The following is a 23,126-nucleotide window of genomic DNA, read 5'->3' on the forward strand; positions in this document are numbered from 1 at the left end:
GTGGCCGCCGTGGCCGAGATTGGATCTCGCGACCTCGTGCTTAGCAGCCCAACACCTTAGCCACTAAGCAACCACGGCGGGTATACAGGTTTCATGATACAGTCGTCGTTACGCCATTGTCATCATACACTTGACGTACATCATCCCATTATCCTCATGCCGTTGTCACGCCGTCGTCGTCATTGAGTTGTCGTCACACAATTTTCGTCATGCATTCGTTGTCATATTGCCGTCGCGGTCGTTACATCGTCGTCATTGTAACTTCGACATCTGGTTATGGTCATGCCGTCGTTGTGAGCCATCGTCGTCGAATAGTGGTCGTCATACCGTCGGCACCACGCCATCGTTGTCACGCCGTCGCTTCACCACCGTCCTCAGTTCAGTAACGTCGTGCCATTGCCTCCATCCGGCCGTCGTCATACCACCTTTGTCGACCCTTCGACGTCATTCCTTGTTCTTCACTCTATGGTAATCACGCTGTCTTCATTCAATCGTGATTATGCCACCATTTTCGCGCCAACGTCGTCGTCTAGCAGACGCTATACCATGCATCCGTTTTCATACCATCGTCGTCGTCATGTCGCCATGGTCGTGCCATAGTCTTCGTCATTCCATATTCTTCATCCGGTTTTCGTCACACCCTCGAAGCTCCGTCATCGTCGCCATGCAGTCAACCACACTTCATTGTCGTCATGTCGTCATCGTCAGGCTGTTGTCGTTACACCATCGCATAATTTACGAATCAAAATATCGTTGTCGTCATGCATTCGTCGTTGTTCCACCTTTGCCGTTGCATCGATGTCATTCCGTCATCGCCATACCATCGTCACTGCGTCGGCGTCATACAGTCGTCATCATGACGTCATGATCATGGGCGACCTTGGAAAACGAGTGCCATAACATGTGGGACGACGATTGGAGTATGTGGCATATATCCGAAGCAACGAAAGCCTCACAATTATCACTACACATTTAGTAAACCTAATTTCAGGAATACGGTCAGTGGCTACATTGCTGCAAAGCTATTTGCATTCCTATCGACAGTCATCGTGAGATGAGTTGTGCCGTAATGTTTTTATTCGGAACATAAATTATGCAATCAATATGTAGTTGTTTCTATAAATTTGCCGGATAATCAGGATATATTTCTCGAATGAAGTTAGCGACATGTGACGCACTCTGCTGTCTTCGATTACATTTATGTTGGCCCCTTTTTACCTGTAGACCAAAGAAGCGCGAAAACACACACAGCTTCTTATCTCACAGAAGCGAACCCAAACTCCCTCTGGGACAAAAGAATGTACTCTGATGTTCAAGGAGAGTTGAAAACACCACGCACATAGAAGAACAAAAGGTGGTTTCTAACAGCGCTGCGTTCTCGTTTCATGCTGACGCTCTGATTTTCACTAGCAGGATTGTTTTCTCTCGCTCCATCTAGTGTCCTGTTTTCATAGGTGGCTATTTCTGTCACTTCAACTACAATAATGTCATAAAAAACTATGTAGTTTCGCGCGAATTTTCTTTTCCACTTTCTTCCACTGTCCAAATAAGAGAAATCCACGTCATCAGATATACGTGGCACAAGGCTCGAGGAGAGACGATGACGTTTCCTCCGCGTGCCTCGTGTTCCACTGCCCATTTAAGGAAGAGACAATCTGGCCAGCGACCGTTCGCGACGTCATCACTGTGCCTGCCAGAAGCTTCCACAAGATTCTCCGCAAGGACACGTAGACTTCGAACGAGCGCCCACCATAGAACCATCGGAATCGGTGCGCCCTTCACCTTGGTGCTCCCTCCGAGGACCAGGGTAACAATATCCGGCGATTCTTCCCGCCTCTGCCTGGATTTTCATCGGCTGGCCAAGCAACAGCAGCGACAGTCAATGCCACGTCAACGGATACGCGAGCGCCGACGGCGACGTGTCCTTGGGCCAGCCGTTTCCACTGGCCTTGCCGCTCTGCCAACATCGACTGGGCGTCTACCGAGGCAAGCCCCCACGTTGCCATTTGCCTACCGAGTCATCCAATCCCTAGTTCGCTTCAGGGGTTCGCTCGCTCCTCCCGACCTCCGTCACTACATCACCCCGGGCCGTCCCCAACCTCACACGTTTGCTGATAGCCACGCTTCTGACAATCACTGTGCAGTGGGACATCATTTGCGCCGGCTTCGCGGCAAGCATCGGACGTCGAGACGCTCCATCTCGGTTACTTGAACGCAACGTCGTGCCAACGCCGGGGTTCAGCTGCCGCTGTGACTCCGCTGGCACCGAAGCCAAGAAGTTTGTGCCTCCTGAGTTCGCGCAGACCGCAACAAAAACGCGCCCTTTGCGACGCGTGATGCAAAGCTCGCAGGTTGTCACTAGAACTGGCCGGCATCCGCCTCAGGACCACACAGACAGTTTCCGACGCCGGAGCACTCCCAGCGTATTTTCCGGCTGTCCAGGTGGGAACATCAAACGAGACGCAAAGCCGCCCTCACGCAGGTTTGCTCATGCTGCCGCCCATCACGCAGCCACGCAGGCGGCTTCAAGCAGAGGACGACGTTGCGGACTCCAGCTGAAGTGCCGCCCTGTTGGCAGCCGCCATGCTGCCCATCGTCTCCGTCTCCTACGTTCAGGTGCAGGAGAGCACCTTTCGGGACAACCAGCGGCAGCGGTGATGATTCTGCTTTCTAGTGTGCCGCCTAGTACTAGTAAAGAAGGAACAGGCTGGCGCGCTCTCCCGGCCGCGGGGCGTCAACATCCAAGGCGAGATGACCGCAGGTGGCAAATCCAGCCTGCTGGACTCTCCATCCAACGCCACTCGCGGTGCTGCAGACGGCGCTGGTCCCCGCCCACTTGCTACCCGTGATCAGTTGGCCACCTTGGTGACCGTCATCGGGGAGAAGCAGACTCGGCGTGCCGCCGCGAGAGCTGCTCCACGCGCGCAACACCAAGCGGAAAAGCAAGAACAGCTGGGCCCGTAACATCTAGCTCTAAAGTGCAGCAGGCATGCAAATTTTTGCAGCAAGCATGCAGCAGGCATGCAAATGACGTATTCCTTCTCGTTTCCGCCTGCCCCACTACATGCTGCGCAGTTTTGAGAACTTCTCGAGTTTTTAAGCTGCTTTTTCTTCGTGCCCGAGAATTGGCGCCCTCAAGCATCTCGGGGCGTGGGAAAAACATTTGTTTTCGCTGTCGTCAATAGTTCTTTTTTTAATGGAAGCTCATATTGGACAAAAAGTAGTTTCGTATACTTTGTGAATAAACATGATTTACGTATAGCTATGTCATTAATTTTTCTACTATACTGATCAGTCAGGTAAGAATTTAATATTATGCGTATTGTTGCGCTGAAACGGAACATTACATAACACTGTTAGAAGAGCAGAGAGTTTCACGATTTGGCGTTTCAAGACAAAAGTTTGTCGCTGTACATCATTTACATTATGTTTATTAAAGGTGTCTGCGCCGACTATGTGTGCCCGGCAGGCGCAAGTATGAAATGAAAACACTTGACCTGCGTTAAGCGCCTCTCGGGTTGATAACACCGGTTTCCGGGATTAACTATCTCGAAGCGCACAGCTATTGGGATTATTTTGCAGAGTGGCCGATACAGGCTCTGCAAAGAAATAGACACAAGAAAAACTGAAGCCTGTAGGCTTTCCCGCAATGCATGCCTACCGTGAGCCATGTGACCAAAAGAATTCAAGGCTAGGACCGGAGCTTGCCAGCATTTGCAGGGGTGGCAGCGTGAACGATGGCATCAAGTTTGGTCTGTAGGGGTGCTACTCGTTCTGCGCTGGCGCGGTGACCAAGAAATGAGAGCGCTGATGCGTTAAAAACGCATTTGTCATTGAGCTTGAGCCTAGCGTCTTGAATCCGCTGCATTACTTGCTCCAGGTTTAGCCTGTGCTCCTTCTCTGACTTGCCGAAGATGGTGATGTCGTCCAAGTAACAGAGGACACATTTGCAGCCTTGGAGAATTGATGTCCTGAGTTGCTGGAATTCGGATGGCGCTGCATGAGGCTAGTTCGAAATACACTCTCTTAAATCGGAAAAAGCCGTCGCGCGTTATGAACGCTGTGATGTCTCTGCTGTCTGGATGGAGCAGGACCTGGTAGTATGCAGAGGCCAAATCCAGTTTGTAAAACTGACGGGCACCATTTAGCGCGTGTAGCAACTCTTCTGCGTGTGGCAGGGGAAAGCTGTCAACCACCCCAGCTTTGTTAACCTCCCGAAGGTCAACGCAGGCGCGAATGCTACCATCCTTCTTGAGGGCTGCAACAATTGGAGAAACCCACTCGGGCGCATTTATCCGTTGACATCAGCGGAAAGCAGGTTCTTCAGCTCGTTGCTGACTGGTTCTCGCACTCAAAGTGGTAGACGTCTGAGCTTCTGCGTGACAGGGGCAACAGACTGCTTGAGCTTGACCCGATGTTGAACACCCTTGGCCAGTCGAAGCCCGGGTGAAAACAAGTGTCCAAATGTGGTCCATTATGACGTGGGCATACCAAACTTGGGTGGCCCAATGGCGGCTTTATGGTATTCGCCAACACCAGTTTGTTTGTTGTGAATGTGTTGGCGGCATGTCCGGACACTTCGACGGTGTCAACATCCGTTTCGATGGCCGTATTGAGGCAGCGTAGTTCCGTGCCTACAGTTTGAAGGCCAAGAGCTTGTACGGCATCTAAGCCAAAAAGCGATGTGCCACTTGGTGTGATGTGGAAAATCACCACAGCTGTTTCTGCTTTGCACGTACCGCGTGCGGGAAACTGGCCGTGCACGGGAATTTTTCGCCATGAAAAATCCAACAGTGTAAGTAGAGAGCTTTGCAGCTCAAGTTGGTCTTGGAACAAGCTTCAAAACTGTTCTCCCATGTTTGACACAGCTCAGCCAGTGTCTACCCGAAACGTTGCGACGCGCGGAGGTGACGACAAAGCAACTGGTTGAACTCCGACGTCAACGTAAACAGCCGTACGCTTGCTAGCGTGAACAGCCAGGATACTGCATGATGACACACTCAGAATCTGGCTCTGGAACAATTTCACGGACCCGGGCTGGGCGTCTTCCACGTCCGCGACGCGAACTTCGACATACTCGTACATGTTGAAAGTGACCACGGCGACCACACGCGAAGCAGGTTCGACCACGAGCTGGACATGTTGATGGTTGGCAGTTTTTTATGCCGCAGTTTCCGCACACGTTTATGTTCCCTGAGTACGGGACGACGGCGCTAGCATTCTCAGGCGCAGGCGGACGAACTAAGCATGGGCGGGAAGGGCTAGGCGAGCGTCGGTCGGTACTGCTGGACTGGCGGAAGCGGCTGCTGCGGCCTGCCGTGTTGCGTCCACGCGGATATTGCGGTATGACACAATCGACAGGGTTTCCGAGAGCTTCGGATTCGCGATGCACTTGCTCGCGAAGAAGCGCTATCTCCACGGCGTGGTCGAACGTCATTGCGTCACCCTCGAGCAACAGCCTCTCCCGATAGCGCGGGCACGTTACCTCAGCGACGAACTGGTCGCACAGATTTTTATCAGCTTGCGCGCCAAAATCACATGAGAAGGCCAGTTCGCGAAGCGCCAATTGTGGTATAGGCTCACCGTGCAGTTGACGACGGTCGCGAAAGCGATGCCGCTCGACGCGCACAGAGGTCAGCACACTTTTCTAGAACGCACAAACCACGTTCTCAGGACTGCGCCGGCGATATCTGGAGATGACAGGTCTCACAAACCCGGTTGTATGTGAGTTTGCGTGACTACATTTGCAGTTTCCATTGATTTATCTCCACCTGGTGGTCGGCTTAAGCTTTGGTGGCTGCTTTAGCCCTAAGGAGTGTGTTCTAGGCAAGTGTGTTGACCTCTGTACATTGCAGGCGGTGGCGAAGTGCCGTGCTAGCGTTTCAAGGGCAGCGTCGTATTCGTCCGGTGGCGTTTTGCCGGCGTCGGCTCCCTTGGCGGCCGGCGTTTCGGTGGCAGGGGGAAGCGGTGCCCGTTCTTGGCTGTTCGGACTGCAGGTCAGGGGCATACGACGACGGCAGTGCGTCGAAAATGCGTTGTCCCTCTGGGCCGAGGCAGTGCAAGAGAAGGGTTCGACGGCGGGCCGCCGACAGCTCAGACGCTCCGGAAGCAAGAGCGAAGTTCTCGAACAGACGCTGCCAGCGGGACCATGGTATAGCTGGCGTGCCGGGAGTAGAGAGGAACGGCGGCGGCGGCGGCGGCGGCGAGATCCTTGGGAGCATCCTCGTCACCAGATTGTTATGTCGGCCGGACCAGACAGCCGAATGGGCGCGCCACGCGACTCGAGTCAAAACCCAGACGAACCCGAACACAACGCTTTATTCAAGCATGTCTACCATAGAGTTAAAAAGAAGAAACGTGGTGGGAAAGGCAGGAAGGTTAACCAGAAAAGATTCTGGCTTGCTACCCTGCACTGGGGGAAGTGGCAATGAAAAGCGGAAAGAATAGGGAAAAGAAAAAGCAGGCACGAAAAAAAAAACACGGAATAAAAAAATATAGAGGAGGTTGGAAACGTCTGTGAGAACTATAGTCTGTCAGAAAGTCCACTCGATCGCAAAAATTTCAAGAGTGCCTTGAATGATTTGTTGTGTGACGACGACTGTATACGCCGGCGTTCCAGGACTGTCTGCTCCAAAAGCGGCCGGTCGTCAAGACGCGCCAGCGCGATCGCGAGTGACTGCCTATGTGCGCTGTACTGATGACAATTACAAAGCTTGCAAGTTGTCACCGGAACTGGCCGGTATCCGCCTCAGGACCACACAGACAGTTTCCGACGCCAGAGCACTCCCAGCGTCTTCTCCGGCTGTCCATGTGGGAACATCAAACGAGACACAAAGCCGCCCTCACGCACGTTTGCTCATGCTGCCGCCCATCACGCAGCCACGCAGGCGGCTTCAAGGCGAGGACGACGTTGCGGACTCCGGCTGAAGCGCCGCCCTGTTGGCAGCCGCCTTGCAGCCCATCGTGTCCGCCTCCTACGTTCAGGTGCAGGAGAGCGCCTTTCGGGACAACCAGCGGCAATGGTGATGATTCTGCTTTCTGGTACGCCGCCTGGTACTGGTAAAGAAGGAACAGGCTGGCGCGCTCTCCCACGGGGCGTCAACATCCAAGGCGAGATGACCGCAGGTGGCAAATCCAGCCTGCTCACTTGCTACCCGTGACCAGTTGACCACCTTGGTGACCGTCATCGGGGAGAAGCAGGCTCGGCGTGCTGCTGCGAGAGCTGCTCCACGCGCGCAACACCGGGAGGAAAAGCAAGAACCGCAGGGCCGTAACACCTAGCTCGAAAGTGCAGCAGGCATGCGAACTTTTGCAGCGAGCATGCAGCGAGCATGCAGCAAGCATGCAGCAGGCATGCAGCAGGCATGCAAATAACGTATTCCTTCTCGTTTCCGCCTGCCCCACTACATGCGGCGCAATTTTTAGAACTTCTCACGTTTGGAAGCTGCTTTTTCTTCGTGCCCGAGAATTGGCGCCCTCAAGCATCTTGGGGCGTGGGAAAAACATTTTATTGCGATAGCAATTATATGGACACTCCAAAGCAGATTTCTGCCGTCGGCGTTGCCGTGAGGTTCTGTGTGATGTCAACGGCGATGAAATCGTCGCCGCGCTCCGGACGCTGTATGTGCGAGTGAAAGGGCGCGAGGGACGCGCGCTTTCACGGGGAGCGAACGCACGTCGGAGAGCAAACGCGCGTTCTGCGCCGTGCTCCCTGAAGGGCTGCAGAATTCAGCGTCTCTTTCCTCCTTTCCATATATAGAGAGGAGGAGGAGGAATAAACATTTATTGCGGAACCAGCACTTTAAGATGGCCGGGCCTAAGCCTCCCATGAGGGGACGTCGAGGGCTTGCCTCGCCGCCGCCTCACGGGCGTGCTGGGTCGCCCAGGTTTGGTCGTCGAGGGCGGAGCTCCGCAGAGCCTCACGCAACCTCGACGAGAGGGTCGTGGTGTTAATGTGTGTGTACTGTGCTGGGCACTCCCACAGCATATGCGGAAGCGTAGCCGGGTGAGTGCCACAGCACCGGCAGTTGGGGGTATTGTAAACTTCAGGTGGAGGCGGGCGGGTGAAGGTTACGTATTTGTTTGTAGCAGACGCAGGGTGGTAGCCTGCGCCCGGCTGAACTTGGGGTGAGGTGGGGGGAAGGTTCGGCGACTAAGGTAAAATGCCTTAACGAGATCGCTGAAGTAGTCAGACTGTCCCTGGTGTCCAACTCGTATCCAGTGTCTCCGGCGCGGTTGACTAGTCCTCGCGCAATGGTGTGGGTGACCTCGTTGAGGTTGGGGAGGTGTGGGTGGACAGTGCCCGCGTGGGCCGGGATCCATGTCAGGGAGATCATGCTTTCTTTAGAGTGTGGTGCCTGGCGGAGGATCGGAGGATACGAAGAGCTTGAGGAGAAATACGGCCTTTGCTGAAGTTAGTGACGGCTGAGCGAGAGTCACACACGATGGTGTGACAGGTGGGATCTAGAGTGGCCAGGGCGATGGCCACTTCTTCAGCCGTTTCGGCAGTGGGGGTAATGACGCTGGAGGCGTGGTGTAGGACTCCATCGCGTGTGGCGACGGCCATAAATCGTGTGCCATGGGAATATTGGGCTGCATCAACAAATGTAACGCCAGGTACACGAGCAAAGGCTTTTATGATTGCTCCGGCCCGAGCTTGGCGCCGGGCCCTGTTATATTCAGGGTGCATATTTCTAGGAATAGGGTCTGTGTGGATCCAGCTACGGATGTCAGTCGGGATCGATTGTTTGGGGCCCTGCAGCTGATGGTAAGTAAAGCCAAGCGTAGATAGAATAAAGCGTCCCGTTTCAGTAAGGGTGAGCCGTTCAAGCTGAGAGCGTTGTTGTGCTTCAATGAGTTCGGCAAGGGTGTTGTGAACTCCTAGTTGGTTGAAGAGTTCAGTACTGGTGTAATGCGGGAGGCCAAGTGCTTGCTTGTAGACCCCTCGTATGAGGGTGTCGAGCTTGTTTTGTTCAGCCCGGTACCAGTTGAGGTACGCAGCAACGTAGGTGATGTGGCATATGACAAAGGACTGCACGAGGCGGAGAAGGCTTTCTTCTTTGAGTCCCCCTCGTTGGTTGGAGATGCGTTTAAGAAGCCGTAGGGTGTTTGAGATTGGGCGCAGATCTTGTTGAGAGCCAAGGCATTGGAGCCGTTGGTAGAGATGGTGAGACCGAGGACCCGGATACTAGGGACGTGTGGTATAGGACTGCCATCTTGAAGGCGTAAGGTGATAGAGTCACAGGGTCGGTGCTCAGATTGGTGTCTTGGAGGGCGTCCCCGCTGAATGGGCTTGTAGAGAAGAAGCTCTGATTTAGCCGGCGAACAGCGCAGTCCGGTCCCTTGAAGATAGGCTTCAACCGTGTCAATCGCCGTTTGTAGGGCTGACTCCACTTGACCATCGCTGCCTCGGTACGCCCAGATAGTGATGTCATCGGCGTAGATGGTATGGTTGATATTGTCGACTCGTTGTAGTTGCTGGGCAAGGCCAATCATGACTAAGTTAAAAAGCATGGGAGAGATAACTGAACCTTGCGGGGTGCCTTTGCTGCCAAGGGGAAGCTGGTCTGATCGTAAATCCCCGGCCGAGAGGGTGGCTGTGCGATTGCAGAGGAAGTCACGGATATAATTGTAGGATCTCTCTCCCAGGTGGAGGTGGGAGACCTGGTCAAGGATAGCTTCATGGGAAATGCTGTCAAAGGCTTGAGTGAGGTCGAGTCCGAGGATGGCTTTCGTGTTACGGGAACGGTCGTTTAGTAGTTGATGTTTGAGCTGCAACATAGCGTCTTGAGTAGAAAGGTGAGGGCGAAATCCAATGATGGTGTGGGTATAGATAGAGTTGTCTTCGAGGTGTGTGTTGATGCGTGCTAAGAAGGCGTGTTCCATCACTTTGCCTACGCATGAAGTGAGTGAGATAGGCCTTAGGTTGTTCAGGCTAGATGGTTTGCCAGGCTTTGGGATTAGGATAACGTTGGCAGTCTTCCAGGTAGCTGGGATGGCGCCATTGCGCCAGCAATCGTTGATGTAGTCAGTTAGATGGGACACGGACTCGTCATCGAGATTGCGAAGGGTTTTGTTAGTGACCCCGTCTGGGCCTGGAGCAGAACGACCGTTAAGCTTGCGAAGTGCAGCATGTATATCAGATGCGCTGAAATCGGCGTCTAGTGTAGGGTTGGGATTACCGATGTAATTTCTGTGTGGACTGACTTGTCCCCTGGAGATATATCTGGTGCAGAGGTAGTCAAACACTCGTTGTGGACCTTGCTTAAGGGTCTCCGTATAAAGGAGTTTCTGCAGCCGATCCTGTTGGGCAGTGCGGGTGGTAGTATTGTCAAGCAGGTGTCTGAGGAGTTTCCACGTAGATGGGAGATGAAGTTGTCCATCCATCGTGTTACACAGCTCAGTCCACTGTTGCCGGCTGAGGGTTTGACAATGCTCCTCGATGGCTGTATTGACTTTAGAGATCTTACTTCTGAGGCGACGGTTTAGGCGCTGCCCCTTCCATCGAGCTATATAGAGAGCAAACGCAACTTTTTCCGTCGCTCGAAAGGCTGTGAGGGGACGGGAGGGAGGGAGGGGAGGCGACGTTTAGCTGCGGCACCAAATACGCATTTAAATAAAAACGCCGACGGCGTCGACAACACTTCTGCGCGTTGCTGGTGCTGCTGCATGTCCAAGTTTATACCGCTGATCAAACTACTATGCTTACTCCGTATAGCTCTCTACTAATTTGCTATCGCAATTTGTGCTTCGCCTTTCGGGTGAAACTGCGACAATTTTTTTCGCTGCCGTCAATAGTTCTTTTTTTTTAATGGAAGCTCATATTGGACAAAAAGTAGTTTCGTATATTTTGTCAATAAAGATGTTTTACGTATAGCTGTGTCATTAATTTTTCTACTGTAATGGACACTCAGTTAAGAATTCTGTTAGAAGAGCAGAGAATTCCAGGATTTGGCGTTTCAAGACAAAAATGTCGCTGTACATCGTTTACATTCTGTTTATTAAAGGTGTCTGCGCCGACTATGTGCGCCCGGCAGACGCAAGTATGAAATGACAACACTAGACCTGCGTTAAGCGCCTCTCGGGTTGATAACACCGGTTGCCGGGATTAATTATCTCGAAGCGCACCGCTATTGGAATTATTCTGCAGAGTGGTCGATAGAGGCTCTGCAAAGAAATAGGCACGAGAAAAACTAAAGCCTTTCCCGCAATGCATGCCTGCGTTAGCCATGTGACCAAAACAAATCAAGGCCATTCCGCCCTGCAAAGGTGGATGACCAGCGGAGCTGTAAACGTCGTGGTAAGAAAACCTGTGGTAAAAACTTTATACAGCGTAGCTGTTATGGGCTCATTCCAATAGCCGTTTTGGGGTCGCGATGATGCCGCCGCCGCCGCGTCTTAGCCGCTATCGCATGCGAAAAAAGTACCCGCTCTCCGCCGGGACGGCGTCCCAAGCAGGCCGCGTCGGGCGCGTTGCACTGTGAGCGAATGTGACAGCCGTAGTTGCATTGTCGGCCACTTGGCTGGGCCGAACGGTGCTAGCCATCGGCGATGGAACGCGACGGCGTCCCAAGCGCGTTCCTGACACATTCACTCAAATTGCTAATACTGTCGAAACGCTCGTCTAGCTTACGCTGCGACTGTGCTGCGTGTGCCGCGCAGGCCTGGCATTTTTTTTTTTTTTTTTTTTGTACGGCGGGCCGCCGACAGCATAGACGCTCCGGAAGCAAGAGCGAAGTTCTCGAACAGACGCTGCCAGCGGGACCATGGTATAGCTGGCATGCCGGGAGTAGCGAGGAACGGCGGCGGCGGCGGCGAAATCCTTGGGAGCATCCTCGTCGCCAGATAGTTAAGTCGGCCGGACCAGACAGCCGAACGAACGCACCACGCGACTCAAGTCAAAACCCAGACGAACCCGAACACAACGCTTTATTCAAGCATGTCTACCATAGAGTTAAAAAGAAGAAACGTGGTGGGAAAGGCAGTGAGGTTAACCCGAAAAGATTCTGGTTTGCTACCCTGCACTGGGGGTAGGGGAAATGACAGCGGAAAAAATAGGGAAGAGAAAAAGCAGTCACGAAGAAAAAAAAATACACGGAATAAAAAAAATAGAGGAGGTTTGAAACGTCTGTGAGAACTATAGACGGTTTCAGTATTTACAGTAAAAACAAGCCTCACTTGCCGCTGATTGGTTGCCCCATTGGAACTTCCGGCAGGAGAGCTAGAAGCACTTCCGACTATGTTGTTTGAAGGCATGCGCCCGGCGTGTCGATGTTTGCCTAGAGCACTGCACGGGCCGATTTTTTCAGCCCGGGCCCGGCCCGGGCCCGTTTTTACGTTGGGCGGCCCGCCCGAGCCCGATCAAAACTTTTATGGCGAGACCCGGGCCCGGCCCGGGTCCGGAAATAATCTACGTTACCCGCCCGGCCCGGCCCGCCACCCCTTTACCTTAGGCCCGAGCCCGGCCCGAGCCCGACTCGAAACCGGCCCGAACCCGGCCCGAGACCGAAAAATAATGTTTTTCAGAGTTGAGACACCCGAGAAAAACTCGCTGCACGTTACATGCACACCACCAGAAAGCCCGAGCCCGGCCCGGGCCCGCGTCAAAAAACCCGAGCCCGGCCCGGGCCCGAGTCAAAAAGCACACGCCGTGCCCGAGCCCGGCCCGAGCCCGTGAAAAAACTGTGCTACCCGGCCCGACCCGGCCCGTGGGCCGGGCCGGGCTCGGCCTTTCGGGTAAGCCCGAGCCCGTGCAGTGCTCTAGTTTGCACTGCTTTGTGGAATCTGTGATGAGCTGATTCTACATCGTGAATGTTGTCGAGATGACGAGCGACTACTTTAAGGCGTTTAGCACCGAAGCAAACGATCGGTATCGCCAAAAGCTGATGTTTAGAGGCAGAGAGCTGCCCGATCCGCTGGACGATGATGTCGTGCGATTTTCGTTTTCGCCGGGCTCCACAAACACCTTCCCTCAGTTACAAACCCGGAGCAACAAGCGGAGAATCTTAGTGAGGACATGTAATGAACGTATACTGTTGTCTTCAAGGCAGGTAATGGAACTGCCGAAAACTAGAAAAACTTTAATGGCACTTTTTTTTTTCTTTCTGGGGTTTTACGTGCCAAAACCAGTTCTTATTATGAGGCTCGCTGTAGTGGAGGGTTCCGGATTAATTTTGATCACCTAAGGTTCTTTAACGTGCCCTACAACACAAGCACACGGGCGTTTTTGCATTTCGCAATGGCACTTTTATTGCTGCAAGATGGAGGATGAAGTGGTAAGCTGTGCATGTGTACATGCACATGTTTTCTACGTCATCTGCCTTGTTTCTGCTTTTCAATATGCATTCACAAATAACTGTACATTCTCAAAAGTCATTTAGTGCAAGAAGCCTAGGTCGACTGAAATGGGACTAACTTAAATGCTCACGAATGTACCACACTTCTAACAAAATGAAACCTGTAGTGTTGGGCACGAGATTGCAATCCATAATTGGTCTCCGTTAATTCGACAATGCTTTTAGAATGTGGCCGAAACTTCGTACTTGCATGCACGGAAATCGCTAACTTTTCTGCGATTCTGCCCTGCGCTACCGATACGAATGCTCACATGCCGCCGCGATAGCTCAGCGGTTACGGTGCCCGGTTTTTGACCCGAAAGACGCCGTTTGGGCCTCAGCCGTCGCATTTCGATCGAGGCGAAATGCTAGAGGTCCACGTACTGTGCGATGTCAGTGCACGTTAAAGAACCACAGGTGGTTGAAATTATCCGGAGCCCTCCACTGCGGCGTCCGTCATGGCCGGAGTCGCTTTGGGACGTTAAACATGATAAATCAATGCGTACATGTACCTAGGGCAGTAAAGCTGCAGAAGTGCACTTGTGCCCCAGATACCAAAAACATTAAAATAAAACGGCGGCAGTATGGCACCCGCTAAACAATAATTTAAACTCATGTTCGTAGCATGGCGATCCACGCCGAGGCAAGAAACTGGACGAGCGGGCAAACTCGGGGCGAGAGTCGAGCGGCTCTCGCGTGAGTTACACTACATACGGCCAGAACAATCGGGCAGTAGCACTTTTATTATTCAGCATTATAGCATTCCGGGTACTCCACGTAGTAACGTACCTTGGATGAAGTGAGCAGAGCAAATCTGGGAGCTCTTGGTAGGCTCTCAGATTTGAAAAACACCGTTGACGAGTAAACGTAATGAAAACAGTTGATGCTCCAAGAGCTACTCGCCGTCACGCAACACACTGAATGCCACAAGTCGCACTTAATTCGATATACCCGAAAAATAACACAGAATATGCGCAGGAGCGAACAAATACCAGCAAAAACGAGCAACGAGCAAAAGGAACGGCTACCGGAAGTTTCCTAAGGGCGCCGGATGCCGGTGCACAGCGTTGCCAGAGCGCGGTGGCGCTGTCAGAAAGTCCACTCGATCGCAAAAACTTCAAGAGTGCCTTGACTGACTTGTGTGACGACTGTATAGGCCGGCGTTCCAGGACTGTCTGCTCCAAAAGCGGCCGGTCGTCAAGACGCGCCAGCGCGATCGCGAGTGACTGCCTATGTGCGCTGTATTGGGGACAATGACAAAGTACGTGCTCGATAGTTTCCTCGTCGCCGCAGTGGTCACACGCAGCACTATCCTCCCTACCGATTATATAACCTACTAACTCTATGCCGTCTACTCATATATATATATATATATATATGGATGAGGCTGAACCCTTTAAATCGGGCGGTGGCATACGCCACCTAGCCATGACTATTAACATATTTTGTACTTTGTGGTGGGTGAAATTTCACCCCTGCCTTGATTTTATCCACCAATCAGATAACCTCCGTTTGGTTATTTCTACCCGCTTAAAGTCTATTTTGCCTTCACTGTCCCTAAACCCCAATGCTTTGAAAAAATCAGCCCCGTTCCTTTGCACTGTAGGGTTAAGGCCTTTACAGAAAAGTATGAGGTGTTAGCCGTTTCCTCTTCTTCTCCACACGCACAGCACAACGTGTCTATACCTTGGTACTTGACTCGGTACATCTTAGTCCGCAATACTCCCGTCCTGGCTTCAAACAACAAGGAGCTTCTACTAGAATTATCATGAAAGTTCTGTATGTTCCCAGTGCTGATTTCGTCTGCATCCCTGTTTTCCACAGACCCCTCTCTGTTTCTTTAACCTTTTTCTTAACCGTCGTTTCCTGGTTTGCACCCCTCCTGTAGTCCAAATATTTTATTGACAATTTTCTGGTCCGCTTCCTCCATGTTGGAGGAAGTGGACCAGAAAGTGACATATAGACATGTCACAAGTGCCACAAGTGACATATATACATGTCACTTGTGGCGCCACCTCTCGATGTTGATGATGATGATCATTTATTGGCATCCCCTTTGAAACGGGGCGGCGACAAATAGTCACCTAGCCTGCTTGATTTAATCAGGTATACTATACATGTTCTTTATCTAGCATTTTTGTATACCTCTCATTATTTTTCTTTTTCAAAAATTTACCTTGTACCGCTGCCTATGATTTTAAGAGATCAGGTCGTATCCATCTTTTCCCTGCTTTTTTTCCACCAGTACTCTAATCGTCTCTTGCTGATCTCTACGGCTGATTTGTTTGTTTCCTTCCACTTTAAACCCAAGCACTTCTGGGAGTTGCACGTTACCTACGGTTCTCGCTGGGTGGAGCCCGTCGCATTCCATTAGGATGTGCTGAGTGGCCTCTGGATCTTTACTGCAGCATCTACTTATGCAGCATCTACTGCAGCAACTACTTATGTTACATGTAGTTAATGACGGCACCTAGTGTTACTGTAAGACACTACAGTTTTCTTTCGGTCCTTCTAGTGTCCTGTTTTGTTCATAGGTGGAAATTTCTGTCACTTCCACTACAACAATGTGGTAAAAAAAATTATTTCCGCGTGAATTTTCTTTTCCTCTTTCTTCCACTGTCCAAATAAGAGAAATCCACGTCAGCAGGTGTACGTGGCACTCGGCTCGAGGAGAGACGATGACGTTTCCTCCGCGTGCCTCGTGTTCCACTGCCCATTTAAGGAAGAGACAATCTGGCCAGCGACCATTCGCAACGTCATCACTGTGCCTGCCATAAGTTGCCACGAGACTCTCCGCAAGGACACGTAGATTTCGAACGAGCGCCCACCAAAGAACCATCAGAATCGGCGGCCCCTTCACCTTGGTGCTGCCTCCGAGGAGAAGGTCAACGAATTCCGACGATTCCGCCCGCCTCTACCTGGATTTTCATAGGCTGGCCAAGCAACACCAGCGACAGTCAATGCCAGGTCAACGGATAAGCGAGCGTCGACGGCGACGTGTCCCTGGGCCAGCCGTTTCCACTGGCCTTGCCGCTCTGCCAACATCGACTGGGCGTCTACCGAGGCAAGCCACCACGTTGCCATTTGCCTGCCGAGTCATCATATCCCCAGTTCGCTTCAGGGGTTCACTCGCTTCTTCCGACCTCCGCCACTACATCACCCCGAGCCGTAGCCAACCTCACACGTTTGCTGATAGCCACGCTTCTGACAATCACTACGCAGTGGGACATCATTTGCGCCGGCTTCGCGGCAAGCATCGACGTCGCGACGCTCCATCTCCGTTACTTGAACGCAACGTCGTGCCAACGCCGGGGTTCAGCTGCCGCTGTGACTCCGCTGGCGCCGAAGCCAAGAAGTTTGTGCCTCCTGAGTTCGCGCAGACCGCAACAAAAACGCGCCCTTTGCGACGCGTGATGCAAAGCTCGCAGGTTGTCACCAGAACTGGCCGGCATCCGCCTCAGGACCACACAGACAGTTTCCGACGCCGGAGCACTCCCAGCGTCTTTTCCTGCTGTGGGAACATCAAACGAGACGCAAAGCCGCCCTCACGCAGGTTTGCTCATGCTGCCGCCCATCACGCAGCCACGCAGGCGGCTTCAAGGCGAGGACGACGTTGCGGACTCCGGCTGAAGCGCCGCCCTGTTGGCAGCCGCCTTGCAGCCCATCGTGTCCGCCTCCTACGTTCAGGTGCAGGAGAGCACCTTTCGGGACAACCAGCGGCAATGGTGATGAATCTGCTTTCTGGTATGCCGCCTGGTACTGGTAAAGAAGGAACAGGGTGGCGCGCTCTCCCGCGGGGCGTCAACATCCAAGGCGAGATGACCACAGGTGGAAAATCCAGCCTGCTGGACTCTCCATCCAACGCCACTCGCGGTGCTGCAGACGGGGTTGGTCCCCGCGCACTTGCTACCCGTGACCAGTTGGCCACCTTGGCGACCAGTCATCGGGGAGAAGCAGGCTCGGCGTGCCGCCGAAAGACTTGCTCCATGCGGGCAAAACCGGGCGGAAAAGCCAGAACCGCAGGGCCGTAACACCTAGCTGGAAAGTGCAGCAGGCATGCAGCAAGCATGCAGCAGGCATGCAGCAAGCATGCAGCAAGCATGCAGCAAGCATGCAAATAACGTATTCCTTCTCGTTTCCGCCTGCCCCACTACAAGCGGCGCAGTTTTGAGAACTTCTCAAGTTTGGAAGCTGCTTTTAATTCGTGCCCGAGAATTGGCACCCTCAAGCATCTCGGGGCGTGGGAAAAACATTTTTGGCTGCCGGTCAATAGTTTTTTTTTTAATGGAAGCTTATAATGGACAAAAAGTAGTTTCGTATATTTTGTCAATAAAGATGTGTTATGTATAGCTGTGTCATTAATTTTTCTACTAAAATGGACACTCGGTTAAGAATTCTGTTAGAAGTGCAGAGAATTCCAGGATTTGGTGTTTCAAGACAAAAGTTTGGCGATGTACATTGTTTACATTCTGTTTATTAAAGGTGTATTACCGTGTGACCAAAAAAATTCAAGGGCCAGGGGAGCTGTAAACGTGGTAAGAAAACTTGTAGTAAACACTGTTTCATCACTCATTGTGACTTTGTGATGACTGTCACAATGGCTGTGTGGCGGCTATGACATATAGACTGATCGGCATACTCTCAACAGCAGACACATTCTTTGATAATGTGAAATTGATGTACGTACGCCACTGGGTAGTTGGTTGGGCCGGATCGGTGCGGCATCGCAGGCGAAATGTCTCTAACACGCAACACGTAAACCACTCCCTTTTCGGTCCTGCCATATCCAGATCGAAATACCCCACAACGACCAGAGGAGTAGTGTCATCTCGACTAACCCACGCAAAGTGAGTTGCCATGAACCTTTCGACATCGAAGAGACTAAGCTGATTGCTTGTAGGTTCTGCCTTACGTGGGTATGAGCCACAGCATTTTTTGCTTGCTTACGGGGTATGAGCCATTGATGACGAGTTTTCGACGTGCCTGTTCTGTATGTTGTATGCCGTCATTGTAAAGAATATAAGCCATACAATAAAAAACCATATAAGCACTGTTCGCTTCACTTTGCTGGGTGCTTTTAGCCTCTGCCTACACGGGGCTATGAGCAATTGCATTATCGTGTGTGTGTGTTTTTTTTTTTCTGCTTACGGGGGTATGTGAGCCATTGATGTTGATAGTTTTTGTGTGCGAACACGACACTTCTATGGGACCCTAACCATATACAGCTCCGCTGTAAAAGTCGTCCTTAGGCGACCTGCTAATTGCGTTAGGCATGGTTTGGCGACAAGCTTCTACATAGAAGGCAGTAATTGGGAGGCTGATAGGACGTTACCGCTGTTACGTGCTGTTCTGTATGTTGTATGCGTGATTGCAAAGAATAAAAGCCATAGAATAAAGAACCATATAAGCCCTGTTCGCTTCACTTTGCTGGGTGCTTGTAGCCTCTACCACATGGGGCTATGAGCAATTGCATTATTGTGTGTGTGTGTTTTTTTTCTGCTTACGGGGTGTGAGCTATTGATGATGATAGTTTCTGTGTGCGAACACGAAAATTCTATGGTACCCTAGCCATATACAGCGCCGCTGTAAAAGTCATCCTTAGGCGACCCGCTAATTGCGTTAGGCATGGTTCGGCGACAAGCTTCTACATAGAAGGCAGTAATTGGGAGGCAGATAGGAAGTTACCGCCGTTCTTCGAAGTAGCCGTCTCAAATGAGAAACGATCGATTCAGTAGAATGGCTTTTCCAAGGTGTTACGCTTCTGCATCTTGATGGAATAGTGTGCACTCTATCTTACTGCAGTTATTATTATTACTTGGTTTGTGTACATATAACACAAGGACACAAAGGAAATAGGGAGGGAGCAAGCTGACAACTGCCACCGAGAGGGGCACAGCGCCTGCCTACTTACTGCAGTTACAGATATATAAGTCAACGCAGCTCATATGATACCTCCGTGATGCTTCGGTGAGTCCCAGTTGCTTTACTGAATTTACAATGGCGTGCAACAAACATGCTCATTGCTGGCGCACTGGTTGGCACGTCCAAGAGAGAACACATTTAAAGTCGATCGAAATAGGCAAACATGACCCATTCGTATATGTATATGTATATATATATATATTAGTTTAGAAAGAAGGAGCACACATACGAAAAATGCATGTTTAGTTGCTTACGTTTCGGCTGTGGCACAGCCTTTGTCAGAGTAAACCAAGAGACAAGCACGCAGCCTCTCTTATGGGTATCAACTTCTGGACAATATCAATGATACAAGAGGGCGCAAATGCTAGAGAAGACCAGAATAGAGTGAAAGATGTAAATCTAAGTGCGATACAGGAGCATCGAGTACGCAGAGGAAAAAATAGTTACAAGTCACACCGCCAACTTCTGCACTGGCCACACATTTCGCGATGCCTGCAAATGAATTAACAGTAGCGAGATAGCAAATGCTGTATAGCAAGACTTTGTTACACTAAGTACGATGGTATGTTGCAATAAAACAAAGAATGCTGTGAGCAACACACAATCATTGTTGTAAAACAGAAAAGACAAGACACTTTTCCTGCACTTTCATTAATACCAGACAGTACAGTGTTAAATTTATGAATTAGAAAATATTCCCGTACTTCCCGGTCATGGTGTAATTTAAAACCTTATTGTAATATCGTTACTTTGATATCATCAAACGAATGACCCGGCAGTTGAACATGTTTAGATTTAGATAATAGAAACGGCAAGCTGTTAGTGTGTGCCCTGTGGTTGTTAAAAGGGATACGAAAGGAGGTTTCGGTCTGACCGATGTATTGCCTTGATCTGAAATGCCTTGATCTATATATTAGAAATGTACGGCACAACATATTCGAAGTGTACAAAAGAACGATCGCCGTTCTGTCATAATTTCAGTGCTAAAGAGCAAGAAGCAATTAAAATGTTGGCTTACCTTGATGATATAATCATGGCACCCACTGATAAAGGTGGTGCAATTGTCATAATGGAAAAAGCCAGTTAGTTACCTTAGTGAGGCCTTATCGAGCTATGACCCAGCCGAACAGATTAAGGCTACCGCAAAGCAAACCATGCATGATCTCGTAAAATAAAATAAAATAGGAGACTTTGCAGTTAATTTATTAGTCCCGTTAAGCCCGGTAGCTGGTAGACTGTCTGCTCCATAAAATTCAGAACGAAAGCAACACAGGCCAACCCACTGTTTCGGGAATAGGTACCGTTACGGAAAACCTGTCCAGCTATGTTGACAGCCTCAGCAGCACCATTTCTCCAAAATTTCCTTCCCTATATCAAAGATACAAACCACTTCTTGTATGACGTCTCTGATTGAGAAGTCCCTTTTGCGATGCTCTTCTAGACACACTATAGACGCAATGTCACTTTAATCCAACATTCCCACTACAGAGGGAATTCACTCAGTACTTCGTGCATGTAACTACTCCACAGATGACAAACTCATCAACGATTCCACCCTTGGCACTCTTTTAACACTAATTCTGGATGATGACGCTCTCCTCCAAACACTGCAACAGAGGTACATAGCTATAGGTCACCGATCGAAGTACAAAGACTATCCACACGAGGAAGAAACTCATTTGGACGCTGATATTACAGAGACAGAAGTAAGGGAAGCCCTACATGGCATAAAACGTGTAAGACGGCACCCGGAGCAGACGACATTCATTATGCACTACTAGGCAACCTCGACGATCAGGCCATCCGGCAGCTCACTGCAAACTACAACTACAATTGGAAAAACGGCACGCTTCCACAAGAATGGCGACACGTCGATATTACCTTAATTCCAAAACCCGGGAAGCCCTTGTCCCTCCAAAATCTCAGAACCATCTCACTAACTTCGTGTGTCAGCAAACTCTTCGAACATGTAGTTCTTATGCGCTTCCAGCCTTACCTCGAGGCGAACCAGTTCTTCCCCAACATCTTATTCGGCTATCGATCAGGCCTCTCTGTGCAGGACATATTGCTACAACTTAAGGAGGATGTTGTCGATGCTCCCAGTACAGCTCAAACCAGAGCAATCCTGGCGTTGGACCTAGAGGGGCCTCGACAATGTCTCACACGACCTCATTCCAAACAATTTTGCATTCTCGCGATGCGAAAGACGCATTTACTATTACATCCGAGCCTTTTTATCTGACCGCACGGCCACCATCGGCCTAGGTGAAATTCGGTCAGAGATCATAAAACTTTCCGGAAGAGGCACTCCACATGGTTCAGTTCTCTCACCCTACCCTGTTCAACATTGTCATGGCAAAGCTACCACCGCTCCTCAACAAGCTTCTGAACGTGCAGCACGCCCTGTACACTGATGTGACAATCTAGGTGACCACAGGGTCAGACAGCGCTGTTCAAGACGCACTACAGGAAGCAGTAAACATAGTACAAGAGTATGCAATAGCCGGGAGATTCACCTGTGCAGCTGAGAAGTCTGAGCTTCTGCTTGGATTCAAAAACCGCAATAAGGCCAACATACCACCAACCATCACATTGCATCTCAATGGCAACCATATTCCGAGGGTTGACAGGCTCCGTGTGCTCGGCCTTCACGTATACAATACAATGGGAAGACCACACATTCCCTACACACACTGCGCCAACCAATCACTTAACGCACATGATAAAGTGCATTATGAACCGCCGACAAGGACTCTTAGAAAAAGATGTACTCCGAATCGTGCAAGCCCTCATAATTACCAGATTAACCTACCACCTCCCCTACCATAACCTGACTCAGACTGAGACAAACCAGAGGGACACCCTCCTCCATACGGCAATAAAGGCAGCGCTGGAACTACCCCAACGTGCGTTACGCAGCTCCTACTATGACTGGGGGTACACAACACCATTTGAGAACTAGTGGAAGGCCACCTTAACAGCCAGTTACAACACCTCCAACCAACAAGGCAAGGGTGTCTCATTCTATCCTGTCGAGGATACCAAACACCAAGAAAGCCACAACAGGAAGACCGCACACTTGTTGCGCTCAGCATTCAAAAAAAAAATTCACGCGGTCCCAATTCCCCAAAATATGCCCCCTGACCGTCATAGAGGCCGGAGACAGGCAAGAGCACAAGCCCTGGCTCGACTCTTTGGCGATGGCACATTGGACACACCGGTCCTTTACACCAACGTGGCCCAGTACCCACAAAGATGTGCTCCGTGTCTAGTTCTAGATAGCACAGACACTGAGAGATTTGGCCCAGCTCAACACTGAGGACAGTAGCATGGCGGAGGAGGCTGCTATTGCCCTAAACATCGTACACGCTTCAACCATACCATCACCGGATGGACCCATCACAGTGGTAAGTGATTCCCAAACCACGAACAGGACTTTGGCACAAGGAACGGAGACACCCTACACACACCATATCCGTACGTCATTACATACACCCCACAGCGTTACGCAGGGTGCGTATCGTCTAGACACGCCTCTCTCCATGGTAATGAACGCGCTAATGCAGTAGCCCGACAGCTCGCTAACCGGGCACCATTGGAAGAGATGTCCAACCCAGATGACACACCGACAGAACCACTGAACTATAATCAAACTCTACAACATTACAGAGACAGCAGGAGAACTTCCCCCCCACCACACCAGTCTCGTAACCGAGAAGATGCCGTTGCGTGGCGACAGCTACAAACCAATTCATTACCCTGTCTCTTTTGCCTTCACCTCTTCCACCGCACACAATATCCCTCATACTGTCCCTACCGTGGAGCAAAGCCCACAGTAAGTTATTGCACCTGGGAACGTTCACACCCTCT

The 23,126-nt window shown here is 51.0% G+C and overlaps 1 protein-coding gene across 1 annotated transcript; it reads left to right on the top strand.

The window, feature by feature from the left end:
- The first annotated feature begins 1,504 nt into the window (after positions 1 to 1,504).
- On the top strand, positions 1,505 to 17,365 carry LOC125942442 (uncharacterized). The gene is made up of 2 exons (XM_049660610.1): positions 1,505 to 1,700; positions 16,125 to 17,365. Exons 1-2 carry the CDS (start codon positions 1,601 to 1,603, stop codon positions 17,363 to 17,365), a joined length of 1,341 nt encoding a protein of 446 aa, XP_049516567.1. The 5' UTR covers positions 1,505 to 1,600.
- Positions 17,366 to 23,126: the final 5,761 nt, after the last annotated feature.

Source organism: Dermacentor silvarum, chromosome 1 (genome assembly GCF_013339745.2).
Source record: "Dermacentor silvarum isolate Dsil-2018 chromosome 1, BIME_Dsil_1.4, whole genome shotgun sequence".
NCBI lineage: Eukaryota > Metazoa > Arthropoda > Arachnida > Ixodida > Ixodidae > Dermacentor > Dermacentor silvarum.